Source organism: Notothenia rossii (genome assembly GCF_949606895.1).
Source record: "Notothenia rossii genome assembly, chromosome: 3".
Classification (NCBI taxonomy): Eukaryota; Metazoa; Chordata; class Actinopteri; order Perciformes; family Nototheniidae; genus Notothenia; species Notothenia rossii.
Genome location: NC_136901.1, coordinates 18,308,583 through 18,333,506, shown reverse-complemented (window position 1 = coordinate 18,333,506; position 24,924 = coordinate 18,308,583). Strand labels below are relative to the sequence as shown.

At 43.9% G+C, this 24,924-nt stretch overlaps 2 protein-coding genes and 1 pseudogene across 3 annotated transcripts in view; 2 read left to right on the top strand and 1 right to left on the bottom strand.

Annotated features, from left to right (window-relative positions):
* Positions 1-16,538, bottom strand: part of LOC307033308 (zinc finger MYM-type protein 1-like) — a 39,644-nt gene extending 23,106 nt beyond the window's left edge. Inside the window, exon 1 of the mRNA XM_079671724.1 lies at positions 16,257-16,538. The gene's annotated coding sequence lies outside the window, so the exon portion shown is untranslated. The remainder of the gene's footprint in view (positions 1-16,256) is intronic.
* LOC307032837 (DNA (cytosine-5)-methyltransferase 3C-like) lies at positions 1,369-4,938 on the top strand (annotated as a pseudogene). The gene has a single exon. The product of its transcript is annotated as a DNA (cytosine-5)-methyltransferase 3C-like (transcript).
* LOC307033328 (DNA (cytosine-5)-methyltransferase 3C-like) lies at positions 6,422-8,745 on the top strand. Its single transcript, XM_079671761.1, has one exon. It carries the CDS (start codon positions 6,435-6,437, stop codon positions 7,335-7,337), a length of 903 nt encoding a protein of 300 aa, XP_079527887.1. The 5' UTR covers positions 6,422-6,434; the 3' UTR covers positions 7,338-8,745.
* Positions 16,539-24,924: the final 8,386 nt, after the last annotated feature.

Here is a 24,924-nt window from a genome sequence, read left to right as displayed (position 1 = left end):
TCCAGACCATGTGCATTGTGTCGGGGACCCTGGAGAATGATAAGACCCATCATTTAAATGCAAAAGCCACCATTAAGAGTCACTTTTAGGGGCAAAAAACCGCCTCTGTCCACTTCGTTAACAAACTGATAGGCAAATGGACAAAAGTGTGATTAAAGCATTTGCGGGACCCCAGCGAGCTCCAGACCATGTGCATTGTGTCGGGGACCCTGGAGAATGATAAGACCCATCATTTAAATACAAAAAACACCATTAAAAGTCACTTTTAGGGGCGAAAAACAGCCTCTGTCCACTTCGTTAACAAACTGATAGGCAAATGGACAAAGGTGTGATTAAAGCATATGCGGGACACCAGCGAGCTCCAGACTAGTTGCATTGTGTCGGGGACCCTCCACAATGATAAGACCCATCATTTAAATGCAAAAGCCAACATTAAAAGTCACTTTTAGGGGCAAAAAACAGCCTCTGTCCACTTCGTTAACAAACTGATAGGCAAATGGACAAAAGTGTGATTAAAGCATTTGCGGGACCCCCGCGAGCTCCAGACTATGTGCATTGTGTCGGGGACCCTGGAGAATGATAAGACCCATCATTTAAATGCAAAACCCACCATTAAAAGTCACTTTTAGGGGCGAAAAACAGCCTCTGTCCACTTCGTTAACAAACTGATAGGCAAATGGACAAAAGTGTGATTAAAGCATTTGCGGGACCCCAGCGAGCTCCAGACTATGTGCATTGTGTCGGGGACCCTCCACAATGATAAGACCCATCATTTAAATGCAAAAACCACCATTAAAAGTCACTTTTAGGGGCGAAAAACAGCCTCTGTCCACTTCGTTAACAAACTGATAGGCAAATGGACAAAAGTGTGATTAAAGCATTTGCGGGACCCCAGCGAGCTCCAGACCATGTGCATTGTGTCGGGGACCCTGGAGAATGATAAGACCCATCATTTAAATGCAAAAACCACCATTAAAAGTCACTTTTAGGGGCAAAAAACAGCCTCTGTCCACTTCGTTAACAAACTGATAGGCAAATGGACAAAAGTGTGATTAAAGCATTTGCGGGACCCCAGCGAGCTCCAGACCATGTGCATTGTGCCGGGGACCCTCCACAATGATGAGACCCATCATTTAAATGCCCTCGGGGCCGGGCGGACTCAAAGCAACGGGAGCCTCAAATGATGCACTAAAACAAACAACAGCCCAAAAGTGAAGGCGAAACTCTTCTCGAAGGTCATCTCCTCTCACGCGGCCATGAGCTCCTCACCCCCGATAAGCAGCAAGAGCAACATCCTCAGCACTCTGACGAAAGAAGTGTCAATCTGCTTAAACAGACTGTCGCTGGAGAAGTACTCAGTGCACAGACATGCAAATGAAACATTGGAAGAAGGATTTGAGTTTGCAAGAAAATCCAATAACGGAGTTGCGAAAGAGAAGGTGTCCAGAGGAGGATGGGAGGGGGAGAGGAATATTGGAAAAGGAGAGAGGGAGCGGTGAGGGAGGGCGTGAAGGAGGGAAGGTGCAGAAGAAGAAATTCAGTCCGTCTGAGGATCTTTTTGATGATGATGTGTCACCGGATTATGTGCCCCAGAAGACGAGGGACTACGCCAAAACGTACAATAAAGTCAACCATCCTTCCAGCACATACACACAGCCGGACCAGAAACGCAGAGAGAGGGCCATCCGTAAGATCATGGAGTTAAAGCTGGAAATTGAGGGCTTTTGTTTGTGCTGTGGTACTGAAGACGTGGAGATATTTCACCCTCTTTTTAAAGGCAGCCTCTGTGTGAAGTGTAAAAAGAACTTAACAGAAACTCTGTATCGGTACGATGAAGATGGATATCAGTCCTACTGCACCATCTGCTGCTACGGAATGGAGGTCATAATGTGTGGCAACGACAGCTGCTGCAGATCCTATTGCGCGGACTGTATGGACATCCTGGTCGGTGCGGGGACGTTTGATTCGTTGAAGGAGCTGGATCCGTGGATCTGCTTCTTGTGTCAGCCTCATCGACCGCACGGCGCTCTGATTCCCAGAGAGGACTGGAGCATCCGTGTTCAGGAGTTATTCGCCAACAACAGTGCCATGGAGTTTGAGCCACACCGTGTTTACCCGTCCATCCCTGCAAACCTGAGGAGACCGATCAAAGTTCTGTCCCTGTTTGATGGCATAGCAACAGGCTACCTGGTGCTGAAGGATCTCGGCTTCAAAGTAGACGAATGTTATGCTTCAGAGATTTGTGAGGATTCGATTGCAGTGACGACCGTCAACCACGACGGGAAGATCATCCACCTTGGAGACGCCCGCTTCATCACCCAGAAAGACTTGGAGCAGTGGGGTCCGTTTGATATGCTGATCGGTGGCAGCCCCTGTAACGACCTCTCCATCGTCAACCATTTAAGAAAAGGCCTCTATGAGGGCAGTGGCAGGCTGTTCTTTGAGTACTACCGCATCCTCCAGCTGCTGAAGCCCAAGGAGGAAGACCCCAGGCCGTTCTTCTGGCTCTTTGAGAACGTCGTTTTCATGAACACACATGACAAAGTCAACATCTGCCGCTTCCTCGAGTGCAACCCGGTGCTGGTGGACGCAGTCAAAGTTAGCCCTGCTCACAGAGCACGATACTTCTGGGGAAACATCCCGGGCATGAGCAGGCCCATCATAGCGTCCCAGAACGACAAGCTGATTCTGCAGGACTGTTTAGAGATCGGAAGAGAAGCCAGGGTCACCAAGGTGAGGACGATCACCACCAATTCAAACTCTCTAAGGCAGGGCTAAGGACCGTCCTCTCTGCTGCCTGTCCTCTACAACGGCAGGGAGGACAGCCTCTGGATCACTGAGCTGGAAAAGATCTTTGGTTTCCCCAAACATTACACGGACGTGAGGAACATGACCCGGCAGCAGAGGCAGAAGGTGTTGGGCAAGTCGTGGAGCGTGCCCGTCATCCGCCACCTCTTCGCTCCACTCAAGGAATATTTTGCCTGTGAGAAGCTGCCTCCTCTGACCATATCCTCCATCTCCTCCACATCCTCCACCTCCCCATCCTCCCCTGACTCTCCAGAGATGATGCAACTCAGATAGTTAGTTATGTTTGGTGTGTTTGTGTGGAGGATATCCGCCACTAGGTGCTTTTATAAGAAATGGTTGAGCTGAAATGAACTAGGCAGTCTTCTACTAATTTCAAAGCTATTTGTTGCCTCTGCAATCGAGAAAACAGATTTTGTGCACAGCTAGCAGTCACTCTTTCCTCCAAAGAGGGATGTTTGTGATCCCTTCAGCTCTGTGCTTTAGTTTGTTATTATTTCCCCTGAACTCCTCCACCAACAGGAGTTTAAAGACACTCACAATCCTTCCTTATTCCCTAAAATGCTCAGTGATTGTTAACACTGCTACGAACCAGCGACCAGCAACACATCTCAGCTTGGAATGCTAAAAGGAGCCGGGACCGGCCTCTGGTTAGTTTCGTGCGAAAGAGTTTTGCAGGAGGAAAGAAAGTAAATCAATGACATAAAGGTGCTGATTACGTAATCCAAATATGGCATAAACCCTTGAGACTTTTAAGCATTTTCAAGTAGATAACAGATGATGTTCAAATGTTTAAAAAGGGAGATATTTTTGGTCGGTTCATTTTTAAGCATTTTTGTGTGAATCATGTTATACTGAGAGCTGCTTCCTTTCTTTACTGTTATATTTGAATCATGTTGGTTGTTTACAGGAAAAACGCAGAACTTGCAATATATTTTCATTTGATCAACATCTACTGTAGTTTCATATAGTTTATATTCTGCAGCAAGCTTGGTCGTTAACAGAACATAAGTTGTATTTGACAATAGTATTTACTGCATTGAATCGACTGTCACAAAGTGTTTATATTTACTGCCTTTTTTTCTGACAAAGTGTTTGTGAGGATGCTGCACCACTGAGGCATGTGGCCTTATTGACCGATGATTTTAAAGAAAACTACTAGTCTAAACCTGACGTGACAACCAGGCAGTGTGAGTGTGAATGAATGCCGGCATGTGATCAGTGTAACTGCATGATTCTAATACAATAACTAACCAAGCATGTTTTTGGACTAACATATTATTTTGGAGCTCCAAGGGAAACAAGAGATTTCCTAAAAATTCCATAAAAAGGGGAAACCGGACATGTGACCCGTTTCTAATCTACTTGATGATATTTTACTCCCACAGGAGTTGGCGGTTTGCAAATGTAAAACTCAAACTAAAATCTGAAGATTCTGTTTCTTTTAGGCCTGAAAGACGGAGAGAAACACTTATTTTCACTGAAGTTTTTACTTTGGAAATGACAATAATGGATGTCAAATTGTGAATGTTCGCCATGTCCCTAACCAATATTTACCTGAAGGTTGTTTCCCCTCCCCATTACAGGATTGTATTACACATGAGTTCATGTGTAAAAAGGGGGGAGTGTTTATAATTTATAAAATGTCAACATGGTTGTAAAATTCACAATTTAAATGTTTCTTTTAAGGATTGAAAGAAACTTTCCGCCCCAACCCAGATGCAATTCCCATCAACAAATCCATTTTATGTGTCACATTAAATCTTTATTAGGCAAGGCAAGTTTATTTATATCGCACTTTTCAACACAAGGCAATTCAAAGTGCTTTACAAAAAATGAAAGACATTAAGAAAATGGCATTTAAAATCAGTCATTAAAAAGAAAAGCTAATAAAATAAACATTCAAAGAAAAAACACATGGATAAAAGTTACAGTGCAGTCTAAGATATGAATAGTTCAATTAAAAGCAGCGACAAAAAGAAAAGTCTTCAGCCTGGATTTAAAAGTAGTAAGAGTTGCAGCGGACCTGCAGGTTTCTGGGAGCTTGTTCCAGATATTTGGAGCATAATAACTGAACGCTGCTTTACCATGTTTAGTTCTGACTCTGAGGACAGACAGCTGACCAGTCCCTGAAGACCTGAGAGATCTGGATGGTTCATAATTTAGCAGGAGGTCAGAAATGTATTTTGGGCCTAAACCATTCAGTGCTTTATAAACAGCAGCAGTATTTTTGAAATATATTCTTTGACACACAGGAAGCCAGTGTAAAGACTTCAGAACAGGAGTGATGTGATCCACTTTTTTAGTGTTAGTGAGGACTCGAGCAGCGGCGTTCTGAATCAGCTGAAGCTTTCCTTTTCTTTTTCTTTTTTCTTATAAATATTTTTATTTGTTTCCGCACAGATATCAAACAGACATTTGCAAAAGATTATATCTTAAAGTACTGTGTTTTCTTCGTACAGTGACATATAAACACAAACCCCTTTACCCCGCAATCTCATTCACACACATCTACAAGGGGGGGGGAGGCGGCGGGGGGGACAAGGAAATAAAAACAAAAATAAATAAATAAAGGAGCTCCCTGGCCAGCCGTCATTGTCCCATCTAAGGAAGAGAAGCAAGATCCAGAGCGGAGGATGGTGTCGTGGTACGGACAGAACATGTCCTCTACGATCAAGTTTCAGGCTCTGAAACCGTTCGCTTCCTTCGCCCAGCACTTCTCCTCCAACTCCTTCGCCATCCTCGGCACCTACCGAGAATCCATCTTCTTGTCTTTGAAGGAGGCAGGCCTGCGTTGTAAGAAGCCGTTTCCTGCGTCTGATGAGGACCGCGACGAGCTGCTGAAGCAGATGTTGGACTGGGCCCTCGGAGGGTTTCTGCCCTCGGGGCCGGGCGGACTCAAAGCAACGGGAGCCTCAAATGATGCAACTAAAACAAACAACAGCCCAAAAGTGAAGGCGAAACTCTTCTCGAAGGTCATCTCCTCTCAGGCGGCCATGAGCTCCTCACCCCCGATAAGCAGCAAGAGCAACATCCTCAGCACTCTGACGAAAGAAGTGTCAATCTGCTTAAACAGACTGTCGCTGGAGAAGTACTCAGTGCACAGACCTGCAAATGAAACATTGGAAGAAGGATTTGAGTTTGCAAGAAAATCCAATAACGGAGTTGCGAAAGAGAAGGTGTCCAGAGGAGGATGGGAGGGGGAGAGGAATGACTGGAGATAAATATTGGAAAAGGAGAGAGGGAGCGGTGAGGGAGGGCGTAAAGGAGGGAAGGTGCAGAAGAAGAAATTCAGTCCGTCTGAGGATCTTTTTGATGATGATGTGTCACCGGATTATGTGCCCCAGAAGACAAGGGACTACGCCAAAACGTACAATAAAGTCAACCATCCTTCCAGCACATACACACAGCCGGACCAGAAACGCAGAGAGAGGGCCATCCGTAAGATCATGGACTTAAAGCTGGAAATTTAGGGCTTTTGTTTGTGCTGTGGTACTGAAGACGTGGAGATATTTCACCCTCTTTTTAAAGGCAGCCTCTGTGTGAAGTGTAAAAATAACTTAACAGAAATTCTGTATCGGTACGATGAAGATGGATATCAGTCCTACTGCACCATCTGCTGCTACGGAATGGAGGTCATAATGTGTGGCAACGACAGCTGCTGCAGATCCTATTGCGCGGACTGTATGGACATCCTGGTCGGTGCGGGGACGTTTGATTCGTTGAAGGAGCTGGATCCGTGGATCTGCTTCTTGTGTCAGCCTCATCGACCGCACGGTGCTCTGATTCCCAGAGAGGACTGGAGCATCCGTGTTCAGGAGTTATTCGCCAACAACAGTGCCATGGAGTTTGAGCCACACCGTGTTTACCCGTCCATCCCTGCAAACCTGAGGAGACCGATCAAAGTTCTGTCCCTGTTTGATGGCATAGCAACAGGCTACCTGGTGCTGAAGGATCTCGGCTTCAAAGTAGACGAATGTTATGCTTCAGAGATTTGTGAGGATTCGATTGCAGTGACGACCGTCAACCACGACGGGAAGATCATCCACGTTGGAGATTCCCGCTTCATCACCCAGAAAGACTTGGAGCAGTGGGGTCCGTTTGATATGCTGATCGGTGGCAGCCCCTGTAACGACCTCTCCATCGTCAACCATTTAAGAAAAGGCCTCTATGAGGGCAGTGGCAGGCTGTTCTTTGAGTACTACCGCATCCTCCAGCTGCTGAAGCCCAAGGAGGAAGACCCCAGGCCGTTCTTCTGGCTCTTTGAGAACGTCGTCTTCATGAACACACATGACAAAGTCAACATCTGCCGCTTCCTCGAGTGCAACCCGGTGCTGGTGGATGCAGTCAAAGTTAGCCCTGCTCACAGAGCACGATACTTCTGGGGAAACATCCCGGGCATGAGCAGGCCCATCATAGCGTCCCAGAACGACAAGCTGATTCTGCAGGACTGTTTAGAGATCGGAAGAGAAGCCAGGGTCACCAAGGTGAGGACGATCACCACCAATTCAAACTCTCTAAGGCAGGGCTAAGGACCGTCCTCTCTGCTGCCTGTCCTCTACAATGGCAGGGAGGACAGCCTCTGGATCACTGAGCTGGAAAATATCTTTGGTTTCCCCAAACATTACACAGACGTGAGGAACATGACCCGGCAGCAGAGGCAGAAGGTGTTGGGCAAGTCGTGGAGCGTGCCCGTCATCCGCCACCTCTTCGCTCCCCTCAAGGAATATTTTGCCTGTGAGAAGCTGCCTCCTCTGACCATATCCTCCATCTCCTCCACATCCTCCACCTCCCCATCCTCCCCTGACTCTCCAGAGATGATGCAACTCAGATAGTTAGTTATGTTTGGTGTGTTTGTGTGGAGGATATCCGCCACTAGGTGCTTTTATAAGAAATGGTTGAGCTGAAATGAACTAGACAGTCTTCTACTCATTTCAAAGCTATTTGTTGCCTCTGCAATCGAGAAAACAGATTTTGTGCACAGCTAGCAGTCACTCTGTCCTCCAAAGAGGGATGTTTGTGATCCCTTCAGCTCTGTGCTTTAGTTTGTTATTATTTCCCCTGAACTCCTCCACCAACAGGAGTTTAAAGACACTCACAATCCTTCCTTATTCCCTAAAATGCTCAGTGATTGTTAACACTGCTACGAACCAGCGACCAGCAACACATCTCAACTTGGAATGCTAAAAGGAGCCGGGACCGGCCTCTGGTTAGTTTCGTGCGAAAGAGTTTTGCAGGAGGAAAGAAAGTAAATCAATGACATAAAGGTGCTGATTACGTAATCCAAATATGGCATAAACCCTTGAGACTTTTAAGCATTTTCAAGTAGATAACAAATGATGTTCACATGTTTAAAAAGGGAGATATTTTTGGTCGGTTAATTTTTAAGCATTTTTGTGTGAATCATGTTATACTGAGGGCTGCTTCCTTTCTTTACTGTTATATTTGAATCATGTTGGTTGTTTACAGGAAAAACGCAGAACTTGCAATATATTTTCATTAGATCAACATCTACTGTAGTTTCATATAGTTTATATTCTGCAGCAAGCTTGGTCGTTAACAGAACATAAGTTGTATTTGACAATAGTATTTACTGCATTGAATCGACTGTCACAAAATGTTTATATTTACCGCCTTTTTTTCTGACAAAGTGTTTGTGAGGATGCTGCACCACTGAGGCATGTGGCATTATTGACCGATGATTGTAAAGAAAACTACTAGTCTAAACCTGACGTGACAACCAGGCAGTGTGAGTATGAATGAATGCCGGCATGTGATCAGTGTAACTGCATGATTCTAATACAATAACTAACCAAGCATGTTTTTGGACTAACATATTATTTTGGAGCTCCAAGGGAAACGAGAGATTTCCTAAAAATTCCGTAAAAAGGGGAAACCGGACATGTGACCCGTTTCTAATCTACTTGAGGATATTTTACTCCCACAGGAGTTGGCCGTTTGCAAATGTAAAACTCAAACTAAAATCTGAAGATTCTGTTTCTTTTAGGCCGGAAAGACGGAGAGAAACACTTATTTTCACTGAAGTTTTTACTTTGGAAATGACAATAATGGATGTCAAATTGTGAATGTTCGCCATGTCCCTAACCAATATTTACCTGAAGGTTGTTTCCCCTCCCCATTACAGGATTGTATTTCACATGAGTTCATGTGTAAAAAGGGGGGAGTGTGTATAATTTATAAAATGTCAACATGGTTGTAAAATTCACAATTTAAATTTTTCTTTTAAGGATAGAAAGAAACTTTCTGCCCCAACCCAGATGTTCAAACTGAGCATTGAAGATAGTTTTAGGATTAACCTGCTCCATATCTAGGGATAATATACTGTTTGGTGAATGTTGAGATGTTTCTAATATTGATTGAGTTATAACCGGTAACACAGATGCAGAATCAGTGGCCAAGGGGCTACTGTGAGAGATGTAATTCCAGAATGGAATACAGAAGAAGTTGACCTGTGATAATGAAACCATTTTGTAATATTTCAACAGATATTAAAGTAGCTGAGGTTTGAAATGTAGAAAGAACATATTACAGTTAAGCTAAAACATATTAATGTAATGAGACGGAATTTAACTTAGACAACATCTTGTAACTAGCCTGGCAAAAGAAGTAAAAGCCATAGACTTTATTGTTTAGGTTATAATGGGGATATACATTTCATTTAAATTCATCATAGAAAGACATTTGATGACAGTATGTTGGATTTCTGTATTCATTTTTCAGCTTGATAATAGATAGGTAGAAGCAGTATTGCCAGGTGCAATCGATGGGATTTCTGCACACGATCCAAGCAGAGAATGACGTACCTTACAGGACAGACACACTCAGGAAATCATTCACTCTGACATCATCATGACTTTAGTTGTTTTTGAATCATAATGAAATTGTATTACATAACGTTAGTGTGTTTTTACCACAAACAGGAATAGTTAATTTTTATATTAGATTTGAGAAAGATTACAAGGATTTTATTTAGTTCACCATGAAGATGTTTTTTGTTTTGAAATATATGCCAGTAAGATTCAAGTATCAGCAGGTTCTGAATTATTATTCCTCTGTCCCACAACCAACAAGAATGTGGATGGGGAGAACTATATCTACTGGAGCCAGCAGAGATTCGTAAATTGCACCAGAGACACAGTAAAAGGATGACACAAACAGTTAGATAAAAACAGACCGATAGAATGGCGCTAGACTTGTTTAAATAAAGAGTAATATTTAGCTATTTTTAGATAGTTTAATCCTTCTTATACTTTGTAAAAGAACAAGTGCCTTTACACCAGATACAGTATGAAGATGATTTATGATGTGAAAGGAGGGCGTTAGACGTTTTCCATACCAAGCTAATTGCTGCTATTTTGCGAAGTGACATTAAAGGTTTAAGATAGAAGTTATGCACAAATGAAAAACTTCATATTTATGATGAATATGTATTCTTATTTGTATTTTTTACTTTTATGAGTTATGTACCATGCAATGTTCGGATGAAGAACTCATTGATTTCAATATTATTTACATACCTTAAATGGTATGTAAGGAGGGATTGTTAGAAATTAAAATCAATGTTGATATGGCGTAATTTGAATTAAATACACTATTTTGTTTAAATCAGTTTTATTCTGAAAAACCGGAAGTTCTCACTATTAGCTTAAAACTTTTATTCTGAAAATTCGTCACTTCCGTTTAGCATTTAGCATCTGGCGGAATCATACGATTTCAAACCTTGAACCAAGGTGAAATGACATGTGATGTTGTACACTGAGCACACTGGGATTAGCACTCATTTATTGACGCTGAATAATGTTTATTAGGGAATGTTTAAATAACCATAGACACCAGAATGATGTAATTTAGCTACAGAACGAGGCAGGAATTGCATTGGACCCGCCCCCCGACGACGCCGGCCAATAGGAGAAGACCTCATATGACAACAGGAAGAGCAAGCCAAGAATTAATCTCTTCTACCCCCTGACCTGAACTGACCGGTCGTTGGATGTGGAGAGCGCCTCCACTCGCACATTTCATTTTGTACACCACCGCATCTTTTGTGTAATTAAATGCTGTTAACTTTTATAAGCTTCCCTTGACTCTTTTCAGTCTCTCCTGCCTTCAGGGTTCTAGAATTGCTTTCAGTAGCTACAGAACATGGACTGTGCTGTGTAAACTGTACTGTATCACATAGCGTTTCAGACACACAAACTTTTCAACTTTCAAACTTAAACGGTGCGCTCCCAGCGCACGTTTAACACCTTTGCACAAACTGTCTCGCTCTCGTAATGTCTGTCTGTCTTGCTCTCGTTCTGTCTCTCGCACAACTCTCGGTTCCACTTTTACTTTTGCGCGCTACCTGTCTCACACTTTTCCGGCCTCCAGCTTTTCCTGCTGGAGCCCGCCGCTTAAAGGTGGGGGGCGCGGACCGGCCATAGAGCCCATAGAGTTAAAGGTGGTGGACTGTAACCTGTAAAATCCATAGATTTAGGAGGTCCCCTAGTGGCCGTTAGCTGTAAAAATCTATAGATTAGCTGCACCGTTATATAAGCCGCAGGGTCGAAAAATGGGGAAAAAGGCGCGGCATATAGTCCGAAAATTACGGTACTTATTTCACTTCAGGGCGATAGCAAGAGACCCCATCTAGTCAATCAGGACAATCTGATGTAGAATTTCAAAATCTCATATATGGGCTATGGTCCTTCTGTTTTTAGATAAGAATAAAACAAAAACTATCCAGTATCAAATACTTATTTCACTTCAGGGTGATAGCAGGACACCCCATCTAATCACTCAGAGAGAATCTGGACATTATGATGTAGTTTCAAAATTAAAGACCTTTGAAGTCTCATATGAGCTATCGTCCTTCCGTTTGAATCCAACAGTTAAAATGTTCGAAATACATTGAACCAGAATTTTCCCCCTACTTTCTTTAACAGTAAAGAAAATTGGATATGTTAATGATATATTGACCGCAAAACTCAAAATGTCCCCGGTTTTAATTTTGAAAATCTGGTCACCTTACGTTAGTCCCAACACTGGCTATAGACTATGAGTCATGTGTTTCTATGGGGCACGGGGCAGTTTTAGCAGCAACGTATTCACAGTGTTTCTATGACGGAGAGAACCGCTATCACTTTTTGTTTGACCACATTGAACTGATCCGCTCCTCATTTCAGTCAGGTGGTTACCCCCCCATCATCAAGTGCTTCAAGATGCTTGTCTTGGCTCATCTCAAACACTGCGTTCTACCTATACCTAAAACCAGAACAGGAAGACATAAGATGACATCTATATGTTGCTACACTCTGTCCTCTCCCTGCTGAAAAACACCAATATTTCAGAGTGTTCTCTATGGGCATAGATATGTCTCATAATTATTTGTGCGAACATAAAAAAACAAATAAATGTGCAAGTATAAAACGAAAATGCAAATACGCTAAATATGTTCACAAATAAAAAAAAATATCTGTGAATATCTCTTTAACATTTACAACTTTCGATCAGGCATTTGTGAATCCATTTGTATTTGTCGACCAAAAATGCGTTTGCGGATCTCAAATCTCGGCTCGCTGATCTCACATTTCTGCTTGTGGATCGTCTTTTTACACACACGGAATTTTGAGACATATTTTCCACCGGTCTCGGCTAAAATCTAATCGTGTCACTCGGTTATTTTCGGAAACCACGTGATGGCCCGCTGATGATGACATTTCCGCATGATTTCAAAGTAAGAGCATGATGGTTTGTTTAATGCTCTGTTTATTTATTATTATTATCAGCGTCTCCACCACAATCCCAATCTGCTGTGTCCTGTTTTCCTCCCCTCTGCATAACGCCCCATCACACATACGAAACACAACGCAGAGTTTTTACTATTCTGCCCTTGCGTATGCGGCGCACTGCATAGCTTAACAGATAGCGAACAAAGACTCAAAAGACTGTTGTTGAGGTGAACATTTACTGAGGCTTGAAATTGTAAAGGCTTAAACTACAGTTTTCTATACAGCGGACTAAATGGATGTTTAATAAGAACGGTGGACGCATCTGGATACTTTGCACCGCGCTCTGATGCTGTTGCTTTATGCTTTATGAACGTGGACGACAAGAGAAACAAATATATTTCAAGACCAAGGCTGGAATTTGAATAAAAAAGGAAAGTGAAACTTATGCTCGTCACCCTCCGTTCCTCACGTATTAATCCACATGAATCCCAATACGTATGATTGTATGAAAAAGATCTTAAAATAAATACAAATGTATTTATTATAAACGTGTTAGTCCTTAACATCTATCACTGTGTATATCACCATTAAAACATATTTTAAAAGTTTCAGAGACCCCACACAGCTCAGTAAACACTATGAAATGTTTACTTTATTTGATCATTTTAGTAAAAAAACTAAACTTCTCTTTTTGATTATAATACTGATGAACGTTCAAATCAAAGCACTTTGGAAAGTTACCACATCAGTTTTAAAATGCTTAATAAGCACTTTCATGATACTCATTTAGTCATAATTGGTGGTTTCCGTGAACGGCCGTGTTGTTATATATATATATATATACACACACACATATACATACATACACACACACACATTTACCAACCGCTGCAGTGCTGCTCGTCCGCCGGAGTTTATTCTCCCGTTAAGTCACCGCAGCGGCCGCTGTAAAGTATTCACTGTCCGACTGTCACACAAGCAGCTGATAAATATCCCCAATTCCCCATAAGTGAATGTGTTTCAGTATGAATTGACGCTGTTTGGCATCACGCTGTTATGAAAGTCTCTCATACATAAAATGGGTGATTTTCTGACTGTCTGATTGCGTTCTAGTCGCTCTGCGCTACTGCTTGTTACAACTTTTATTTGCCTACTCGCCATAAACTGTTAGCTCGGGTTAATCTCGTGACACGTCCCAACCTATCGTCTCCGTATAACGTCGTCTAGATGAATCCCCCCCTCGCAGCTGTCTGTCTGTCAAGCCACCAAGAAGTGCGCCGGACTCTGTGCCCATTATTTGTTGTGTCCAAACGGCGGTACCGCAACTTCCGTATCAGTCCGTGACGTCACCCGGCCCAGAAAGACCTTTTCCCATTGACTAACATGGGGAAACAGACGCCCGTAAATCAGCGGGTAATTTTTTTTCAACAAAATAAACTACCCAGTATGAACTATTGTATAGCCCTTATTAAAATCATTATTCCTTAAAGTTGTAAAATGCACTAAAAGCCGAATCTAGATTTATTTTCTCTCTCCATTCATTCTAGTGAGCCGAGAGTGGGAGCTCGGGGGGCGGGGCTTAAGGGGTGCATGCTCTGTGAGCACACATACGGGTTCTTCTGCTCTTCTGCCAGGCATGACGGGTAATTAGTGACGTTTCGCTCTCTCAACAGTTGGCCCATTTTGTCCTCATACGCACATGAGCAAATATGGTAAATATACCATGGTACTATGGTATGAGTACTATGGTAACATTTCTTATGGCTGTTGGAGGGCTTGATAACCCACTGCCCCTGGTAAATACATATGTTCTTGTATTTGTGTCATTCCTACTGTACTAAACTGTAGATAGTGTAGAATGTACAATGGTAGACTACATCAAATAAAAAAGGACTGTGGCAAATAAAAATACATGGACTCAACATGTATTATGTTAGAAATTAAAATCAATGTTTTAATGGAGAAATGTAGTTTAAACATGCCGTCAGTTTAAACGCTCTTTTATACTGAAAAACCAGAAATTCTTGTGCACAAGCAGTTAAGCTTTTATTCTGAAAATCCTTCATCTACGGTTAGCATTTAGCATGTGGCTAATATACGATTTCCTAAAGAGGTGAATTTAGTAGCGAAATGATATGGAGTGGTGCAAACCGAAGCCTACTGATTTAACACTACAACTATAGATGTCGAGATACTACCATGCTGAATATTAAATGAAGGTACAGTTTATTTGAATACATTATTTACAGACGAGAGTAGCATGTGAAAACATCCGGAATGACCGGAAACCAAACGAGCCGAGAAGTATTTTTTAGAGTATTGATTACAGCGTTTAGAATATGTTACATGAAAAGTGATGAAAGAGAATATTAGGAGAAAAGGCGTGTTAAGCATATATTGAATGTGAAAAGAACCTATCCTCTGTTTAAATGCAACAACGGACATTGGAGACGAGGCGAGCCGGCTGGCGGGGAGGAGCCAGCAGAGGATATATAACAGCACCGGAGGAGAGATCGGCCTCTTCTCTTCCCTAACGAGGAGCGGATCACAGCTGTTTGTCTGACTGAACAATATCATGCTTGTAACCAACCCGCGCCTTTTTTAATTAAAGTACCCAATTGAACTTTCACACACTCAGACAGGAAACCAAGGAAAGATCTAAACAAGAAAAAACACAACAGACAGATCGTGACAGTTTCTCCTTAATTTAACCGCATGTCTTCATGACTCAAACTAAGATTCAGGAGACTAACCTTGCACTCACTCATTTTCCCATTCATACCAAACAGCCATAACTCCTTCCAGTCCATTGATTTGATCAACCTTTCATTCCAACATCTTCCTATCATTTATTTTATTCTGACAAAAAACACCCTTAATTGACTGCATTCAACAAATTCATGCATTCAATTCTCCACTCCCACCCTACATACTTCACATTCTTTCTTCACCTCACTATCAAACATACTCATCGCTAAATTATTAAAGATCCTGTTGTGCCTTAAAGACCCAGTGAAGTGCATGTTTTTGCACCAAAATGAAATGGCAGTTTCATTCCTTACATATCATTGTGCCTGTTCATGGCTAAAATATTTTTTAATAATTCATAATTAATGAATTATTAATTTTGCCGTCTGAGCCTAACGGAAGTTGCAGACGATAGTGGCTGTGACGTCACAAGATGTACCCAGTTGCGATTGTAAACATGGCGGAGACTTTGGAAAGTGATACTAGTGTGAGAGAAATGATTGATTTGGACAGCTTTTCAGACAGGATAGATGAGGAAAGTGATCAATCTGGTGCACTTTGAGGGCAACATGAAGAGATTTATGGATACAGCTCTCAACACTCATATGAAACATATATTTCAATAATCAAAAAACATTGGAAGGATTTCTTAACCTATTTTATACAACTAATATTACATAGATGGAAATATTTGTTTACATAGATGACCAAACCCACTGAGATAACTTAGGCTATAGTTTACCTCCCTGAGCTGACGTTATCTCTCTCAGTCCCACAGGAGAGCACTCTCCCTCTCCTTATTGTTGAAACAGCTAATCTCCGTTAGCTCGGAGCTAGCACTGATTGCTAACAACAACCCTGTAACTCTCTCAGTCTCTCTTTCTCTTTCTCTCTCTCTCGAATCGACCAGTGGCCTTTATTTATCATGATCAATCAAAGAATCTACGAAACAATGACACCAGCCAGGCTCACCTTCATCTTTTGGGAACAGAAACATCGCCACTTCGGCAGACTTGACATTACTACAGCCAGCGTCAATGCGTCGTTTCCCGTGTTTTTCATCCCTCTTTCTTCACTGTCGCCTCCATTGTCAGGTTTTCTCGATTGGCAATCACTTCCAGTCGACTCCGGCACACTTTCCAGGAAAATACTAGCTCAAAAACGTTGAGAAATTCGACTTTGAAAAAGAGAAAAAATGAACCGTGGTGAATGTAAACAGTGCGGCGGCGTCCATCTCGTGAAGTCACGCAGTAGGTCGCAAGCCACGTCCACGAAGGCGAAGGTCGACTGCAGATTTCCCCGGCAAATTCAAAACTTGTCAAATTCGTTGCTATTCCAACATCTTTTGATATGGGTTCCAATGGACAATTTTGGTCATTACTATACGTATTAGCATAACAGATCATGCACAGGTGCACACTTCACAGGGTCTTTAACAGGAAATCAAATTGCTCACACTCCACACTATTGCCTTTAACTCTCAAATTCATCCTGTAGCAACCAAACACATCCTGTTCCACCTCCTCTCCGAGTGTTAATCCAGCCCCATCCTGATACGCCCCACTCCATTTCACCTGGTTAAAAACAAATATATATACTTTTCAAATCAACCAAAAAAATGTTAGGTGTTCAAAAAGAAAAAATGGTATCAATTGGTAATGTTTCCTTACCTCGCATTTGAAATCATGGACTTTGGCATGAAATACCGAAAGGAAGGGTTTCATGCTAAGTAGGTGCTGGAGCTCTGGACAGCTCTTTGCTACTTTTTGGAGGTAAGGCTAATATTTGCAAGTCACATCCATGCAAAAGAAAGTGATTTGCCTACTTGACAGCTTTTCTTGCAAGAACAAGGGATAAGCAAAAATGTTTCCCCTCTACATATTCAATGCACAGAGAAGCGCTCCATGCCGACACACCGCAAGCTCCAGTCCCTATACGCCTACCTTGCTGGTGGACCTTTGGGAAGTCTCTCTGGCTGCGGACCACTCCCCTCAACAAACACAACAACAATTTGGAATTAACATTTTATTGGGGTCACAAATCCTGGGATTACTACTGAAGATGTGTATTAAAATTGTTATGAGTGATAGTATAAACACTACTATGATGGCTATCAATCAACGTCATTTGATTTTTCTTGGGGTCTAAGGTGGGAGTTGGATCTACCTCGGTGGAGAGCAAGGATGGCCAGTGCATTCAGTCCTGTAGCCGTCTTGGCAGCAGGATTCAAACCCTTTCTTCCCTGACTCAGCGAGGGCCCCATGTTCTAATTTCTGTGGCAGGTTCGCTCTCTCCGGTGTTCCCTTATAATTCACTGCCTGATACTCTCTCCCCCTCACTATAATTAGAATCCTAACCGTCAAACCCTTTCCAGGTCGTAACCTAAAATGGACGCCCACGTGCTTACTCCTCCTCATGTATTAAAACTAAAATGGCAGCCCACTTGAATTGTAAATAAATAAGGAGACAACATAACAATTTGGAATGAAATATATTTATTAAGGCCGGGACTTTAACGCGTTAATTAAGATTAATTAATTACACAAAAATGAACGCGTTAAAAAAATTAAAGCATTTTAATCGCACTTATTTTTGCACCGCGGAACGTTTCTCACTGGATGAGTTTCAGGGGTACCGATTATACTGGAGCACCAACTAACGCTCATGACTTCAAACAACAACAAACCACAGTGAACAATAGTCAAACATGAACGAACAAGCTGATGATACCGCTTTGGTTGGCCCCGTGGATGGGACATTTTGTTTTAAAAAACGGACGGATGGAAGCGTCGATAAGAGCACGGTTGTTTGCAAATTATGCAAAAAGGAATTTGCGTATCACCGCAGCACATCAAGCCTCAAGTATCACCTCAATGCAAAACCTATAGCAGCTAGCGTGGAAGCTAGCGTGGACGTTAGCCCGACTCGGAGTACAAGGACCCACACCCAATTCGCGTTGATCAAACAGTGGCCTATGCAACAGAGAGATTTTATTTTTCATCAGGATATTGGAAGAATAGGAGGGATTGAGGTCAATCACTGGCACTTTTTTATTTTATTTTAAATGGTACATTACACATTATGTTGAACTATTTATTATGTTGTTGGTGCAACTGGCACTTTATGTTGAACTGTTTATTGTTTTGGCCAAGGTTATTGAGAGAGTTGGACTGAAATTGATTAGATTTAGATTTTTTAAATCAACTGTTGGTAAATCAACAAAGTCTGTTATGGCCTCTGAAGCAACAGAGAGATGTTTTCTAATAGTCAGGGTTTCCAATGTTCTGAATGTACTTGAAAGTATTGTGTTATACTTAAAAAACAAAGTGTTATAGTTTACAGAAGGTCTACCTACCTGAATCTCTGAAATGTACTATATTCCTAAATATGCTATTGCTACACTTTATGGCAAAAATTGCACTTTTCTGTTGGTCTTTGTTAAGTACATCCTTGAAAAAAATAAACAATGTTTTGTTGCTTAAGCTTATGTATTCAGTCATTATTCAATGGTATACTAAAATCCATGTGAAAAAAATTGCTTCTCACTATTCTCAGGTCAAATATTTATATGTGATAAAAAATGCGATTAATTGCGATTAATTAATTACAAAGCCTGTAATTAATTAGATTAATTTTTTTAATCGAGTCCCGGCCCTAATATTTATTATAAACGTGTTAGTCCTTAACATCTATCACTGTGTATATCCAACCCAGTCTCATGGCATTTCGTGTTCACCACAATTATCCTTGTTTTTATTTATTGGTTTAATTCCATAATCTCGGGCTTTTTTGGCGTCCGTCAGGAACTGAATTTCAAAATAAAAATAATCCGTAATAATTCCGTTGTACAGACCGACGTTACTAGCAGCTCCGTATGTGCACACGGAGGCCGACTCTGTCGTCCAGTGATCTAAGCGCCTTCTGGAAAAACTTCACAAGTACGTCTCTACGCAGAGGTTCATAGTGACAAGTGATGGTACGCATTTCAGATTTTTGCCGCGCATGCGTACCTGCGTACCAGTTATGGGCACCCCTGCTTATTATACATCCATGGTTTAGCTTACGAGCCTTCCTAACGGAGTGAAATGACCCGGAAGTACCTCAGTAGCAGCCATGATAAGAGCCGTTCGAATAAAGTGGTGCAGTGACGCGTCCTAAAACCAGGAAGTGAGTCAGCATTTTACCACTACCGGTTCCTTCGTCTCAGAGCAAATGGGATTTCTCCATAGGGTTTGGAAAATAGCTGGAAATAAGGTCTGTGGTTGACACAAATTTAAGAGACGGATCACGTTTCGTTCTACGACATTAAATACATTTTTGAAGAGTTTACGTGTCTGAAAAACGATGGTTGTTGCCAAGTGGCAGAATAGGACTACAGAAGTTGTGGTGGACGTTGTACGTCATAACACCGAACACGTAGACACTCCCGCTAAGTTTGTTTGCCCTGTTCTGCTTGAAAGCAAGTACCTGCCTCCTGCAAACTGTTCAGACAAACGCTTCAACTTGTATCATTTAGAATCTGTGTGGTTGAACATGGATCTTAAGTTGGCGTGACGTTGAAGTCGTGCTGCTGTACTCGGCTGTAGTTCCTTTATAGCATAACGTTAGCATTTTTGCTACAATCATTCTGCAGTTGAAGGCAGAGGACTGGAAAGAAGCAGGCATTCTGTTTTGTTTTTTTGGGCACAGTGGACATCATTTTTTAAAACATCAACTTGAAGAGCAGATGGACCATTGTGTTCACCACATTACTCACTGTTGCGGTAATGCAGTGAAACAGCTGTGCAAGGTGCAGGTGTGGGTAATTTTGGCGGATCTTCATCAAGGCCATGAAGACCTGGGGCCACATTTATAAAGGGATACACGCTCAAAAAATGGCGCACGCCAGTTTCTACGCAATGTTTGCGATTTATAAAATACTAACTTGACGGGAAAACGTGCGGTCCTCCACGCAAACTCTAACCCATGAGTACGCACTAAGCACAAAAACGGGAGAGACGAGAAACTGCAACACCGTTGGCAGAAGGAAGAATGGAGAGAAATACGTGGAAATAATACCATAAATAAAATGTTACCTCATTTATCATATATGAATTCATTTTCACAAATTGATCAAAGCCAATCTTAAAATGATTAAACAAACGCCTGTTTGCGACTCCTCAGAGCACACAAAAACATAACTTGGAGAAATAAATAAATAAAGATATGTTATTTAAAACCACGTCGAATATGTTGTTTTAATGTTATGAAATGTTTTCTCATAAATGATGCGGTAAGCAGGAGGACAGAATTAAGTCTAAACTGACGCCGTTTTGCATTTCTATAGGTTGTAGATACGAGCATGGTTTTATATTCTATCACGTTTAATCGTGTTTTATGCCGTTTGTCAAGACTTGATAAGTCGTTCGTAAAACACAGGAGGTATGGAAAATAAGAACACCATATGTGGTAAATTGTACGGCTAATATAACACAACACATTAGTTGTATTTCCTTGAACTGGTGGATATAGAGTTGCTGCAGCGGAGACGCTGCTCACAGCTGATCGACAGCTGGGACACAAACCACCAAATACGAAAACATAATTCCGATCCAGTCGTCATGACTCCACTCTGGAGGGATTCCCCGATCATTTATTAGAGTTTCTCATCAAGGAGGGTCTCCTGTTCCCAGTACAAACACACTGCCTGAGGAAGGCTGTGTGTATTTTTTTTGTCATTAACCTTTTTCGGACCACTCATTTATTTATTTTGGTGACGATCCGACCTCCATGCTGCTACTCTGGTTCAAACTGCATCCACCAAACAATATGATTTATCTCCACCTCCCCAAAATAACCAAAATCTGACACGGTGTGAGAAGTCTTTTTTAGCTGTTCTGTCGTCATTTCCTGCGATCTTCTTCATGCAGTCAGTCAAAATGAATGAATGAATGGGCGTTTCTTGGACTATTTATAGGCAAATATGGGCGTTAAGTGAAGCTCGCAAAAGCTGCTCCGCATTTCGAGTCGATTGTGATTTATAAAGGGAAACCTGGCGTAGGAAGTGCAGTATGCACTTTCCTCGCCGGTACCAAGCGGCAAACTCTGGGGAAGAGCCGGGACGCCAATGCGGAAGTGCCTCAGACAAGACAAGAGTGCATGTTTTCTGCCATCTTTGATGAGAGATAAAATCATTTTTTGCCATAAGTTCTCAGTAAAAGTGGTACTGCTGGATTCAGTACTATTTGAACTACCACCACAAGTACAATCAAGTACTTTGAGTAATACCCTGTCAAACTCCCATGCAGAGTACAATAATGCATGTTTTCTGCCATTTTTGATGAGAGATAAAATCATTTTTTGCCATAAGTGCTCAATGAAAGATGTACTGTTGGACTCAGTACTATTTGAAATACCACCACAAGTACAATCAAGTACTTTTATCGTGTACTTTTTGAGTGATACCCTGTCAAACTCCCCTGCAGAGTACAATAATGCATTTTTCCGCCATCTTTGATGAGAGATAAAATCATTTTTTGCCATAAGTTTTCAGTAAGGTCCAAAACAAAACAGGAGGGAAAAGCGTCCCCGACAAAAACTCAAGAGTTCCTCAAAAACTGCAAAGAAACAAAACTAGACTCCAGGCTGCAGAAAGGCACTCAGGATCGTCAAACAGCATTTACGAACAGCATTACAAACAGCATTTACGAACAACAGTTAATTCTCTAGCAGAGAAGTGAGGTGAGGGCCTTAAAGAGCAGGTTGATTATGTGAATAGGAACAGGTGTGCCTCATCTGCAGCCAGGAGAATAACAGCCACGCCCCCTGTCACACACCAGCCCTGCGGAGAAGGAGAGACAGAGTAGTGAGGGGTGAAAGGAGCAAACAACAAGAAAAAACAATTTAAAAAAAACCATGCACAAACATAACAACTGAGGTTACCTACTGTAACCCCAGCTTCTATGAGTAAATGGCGCAGCCCTCTAAGGCTATCGCTATTGGGTAATCCCCCTGCGCCCCCGCGCAGCACTGAAACACTTGTAGTCCACGCCCACCCGCAAGGTGGGCCCCACCCTCGGGCCTCCTTCCGGTATAAATAGGAAGGTGGCCCGGCAATCTGCTCCCATACAACATAACTTTTCTTCAGCTATTCGTAGAGCCCGTGGGGCCCCGCACTTAGAGGGCTGCGCCATTTACTCATAGAAGCTGGGGTTACAGTAGGTAACCTCAGTTCTATTTCGTATATGGCTTCGCCCTCTAAGGCTATCGCTATTGGGTTAAGGGCGAAGCATGATGTAGTCTGCGCCCCACTGGGTCCGCCCGGTACTAGAAGCACAGACATACCTGCTCAATAACACCCCCCCTGCCTGATGTGCCATGCGTAATGGCACATCAGGCAGGTGGGGTCAACCCTTTTGGCCTCTTTCAACAGGAGTTCCCGTAGCTCTGCTTGGAGCGCCCGACACTGTTCCCGGGATGACAGGCGTGTCTCCTTTATCCCGTTGAACTGTGGGGGGGGGGGGGGGGGGGGAGGCGAACTGCAGGGTGTACCCTCTGCTGATCAGCCTGCTCATCCATCTGTCCATCAGACACACGCGCTACCACTCCGAGAAACACTCTGAGAGCGGGCGCACATGCTCGAGATGTGTTGTGGTTGTCATGAAGACGAGCCACGCCAGAGCCCTCGCCGCCGCTGCCCGTGAGGCAACCCAAGGTGGGCCTAGAGCGAAAGGGCTGTGAGGGGGCCTCCACACGCTGCGTTTCACTCCGACTCTCATCGTGAGGCACGTACACGCTCAGAGGATGAGTAGAGGTGTGTGCAGTAATATCCACATGAGGCGTTACCACGGCGCTCATGGGCTTATTGTGACCGTGTGTAGGTGGCAGATCTCGGAAAGAGGAATGCCGCGAGGTCTGTGGTTTAATAACCGAAAAGTTATAACCATCAGGCCCCCGCAGCGAACCCCGCTGCCTACTAATCAACAGATTGGAGGCAGCTGGCGTAGTTACTGCGCTCTGTAACTTATTAACCGATAGACTAAAATGTGCAGGCTTTTGTAACGAACCCTGCTGGCTATTAACCGATAGGTCATAGGCAGCTGGTTCATCCAGAGTGGGGGATATGTGAAACCCATTTGAAACTGATGACAAAAGGTTGGAAATTAAGCTTCTTGTATTTCCTTCACACTCCCCCCCAAACCGTCAGCGCCGGCTCTGCTTCCTCGGCGGCTCTCGTGGAGCAGACGACGAACGGGAGTACTTTTCTTTTTTCTTTTCTGGTGGGGGGGCGGAGGCTCGGGACGGTGCCCCTGCCGCCGCCGACGGGCGAGTCTGCCGCCTCGGCTGTCTCTCTGCCTGCCGCTGTGGCCGGGTTGGCCGCTGCTGCTGCTGCTGCTGCTGCCGCTGGTGCCGCTGCGGCTTCGCCGCAGGCTGGAGCCAGCCAACGTGCTGGCGGATAACATCCGCCTGCTCCGCTCCCGCTTTCATGGCCTCTACCATGGCCAAAAACTGGGGTCCGAACAGCCCTTCCGAGCTGATCGGAGTGCCAGCAAGACCTTCCTGGCCGGCTCTGTAACAGCCGCCTGTTGCAGCCAGAGGTGGCGCTGGATCTGCGTCATCCACGCTTCGATCCTCGCCTGGGAGACAGCCACGGACGCGCACAGCGTGAGCGCCGTGCTGGCCGCCTTGCCGATCTCCTCCGCCTCCTCTGGAGCCACGGTGGTGGACCGCTCCACCAGCGTAACCACCGAGTTTGCCAGCAACGCGATGTTGTTCGCCGCCGCAGACGCCTGAACCGCACACTGGTGCGCCCGGTCAGCCTGGCGGGCGACATACTGATCCTTGGGGGAGGCCAACACAGGGCGCCGTCCGGCGACCAAGTTGGCCTGCTTAACCCCAAAGAACGCTGTCAAGTTCTGCTCCAGAGCGGGGGTGGTTGCGAAACCCTCGTCAGTGAATCCCTCCACCTTAGTGAAGGGAACAAAGGTGGCCACCGGAGCCCTCAGCTGGTCCTCGGGTTCGCCGCAGCCCCCTCCTGGTACCTCCTAATGGCTGGGAAGCGCGGCCAGATCGGGTCACTCCTGCCCGTCTGAACGCGGGAAAAAACTCCGGCCATGTCATCCAGAGCTACCTTTTCCCGTCCTAGGGGAACGAGGAGACCCTTGCAGGCTGCCGCCTTGCCGATGATCTCGGGCAGCTCCAGCATGATGCCCCCCAACGCCGGCAGTGCCGTGGCAACGGAGAAGGGGACCGCGTGCTCGGCCGCCATACCCGTACCTCGCTCCGACCCCGTCTCCCCCGTCCGGGGGGGGAGGGGAGAGCCGCATGGCGAGCCATGGAGGGAAACGGGGTAGGAGTCGTCCGACTCCCGCCCACCACTCGGCTCCAGAAACAGGCTGTCGTCCCTGTGCTCCTGGACTGGCCAGTCGTCTTCCTCAGCAGCGGCAGCTAAAGCGTCCGCTCTTCGCTGCCTGTCGGCTGATGGGAGACGGGCACAATGCGAACACGCGACCTGCTGGTTGAGAGCCGCGTACGCGTGCTCTGGCCCCAGACAGGATTCGCATATCGCGTGTAGATCATAGCTCATGATGTACCCCGTTTTACATGAGGGACAATCACGGACACAATTGTTGCTCATGACTCTAATTCCTTTCCTGTGCTT

Coding starts and splice junctions, on each gene's coding strand:
- LOC307033328 (XM_079671761.1), top strand. CDS start 6,435: ATGGAGGTCATAATGTGTGGCAACGACAGCTGCTGCAGATCCTATTGC.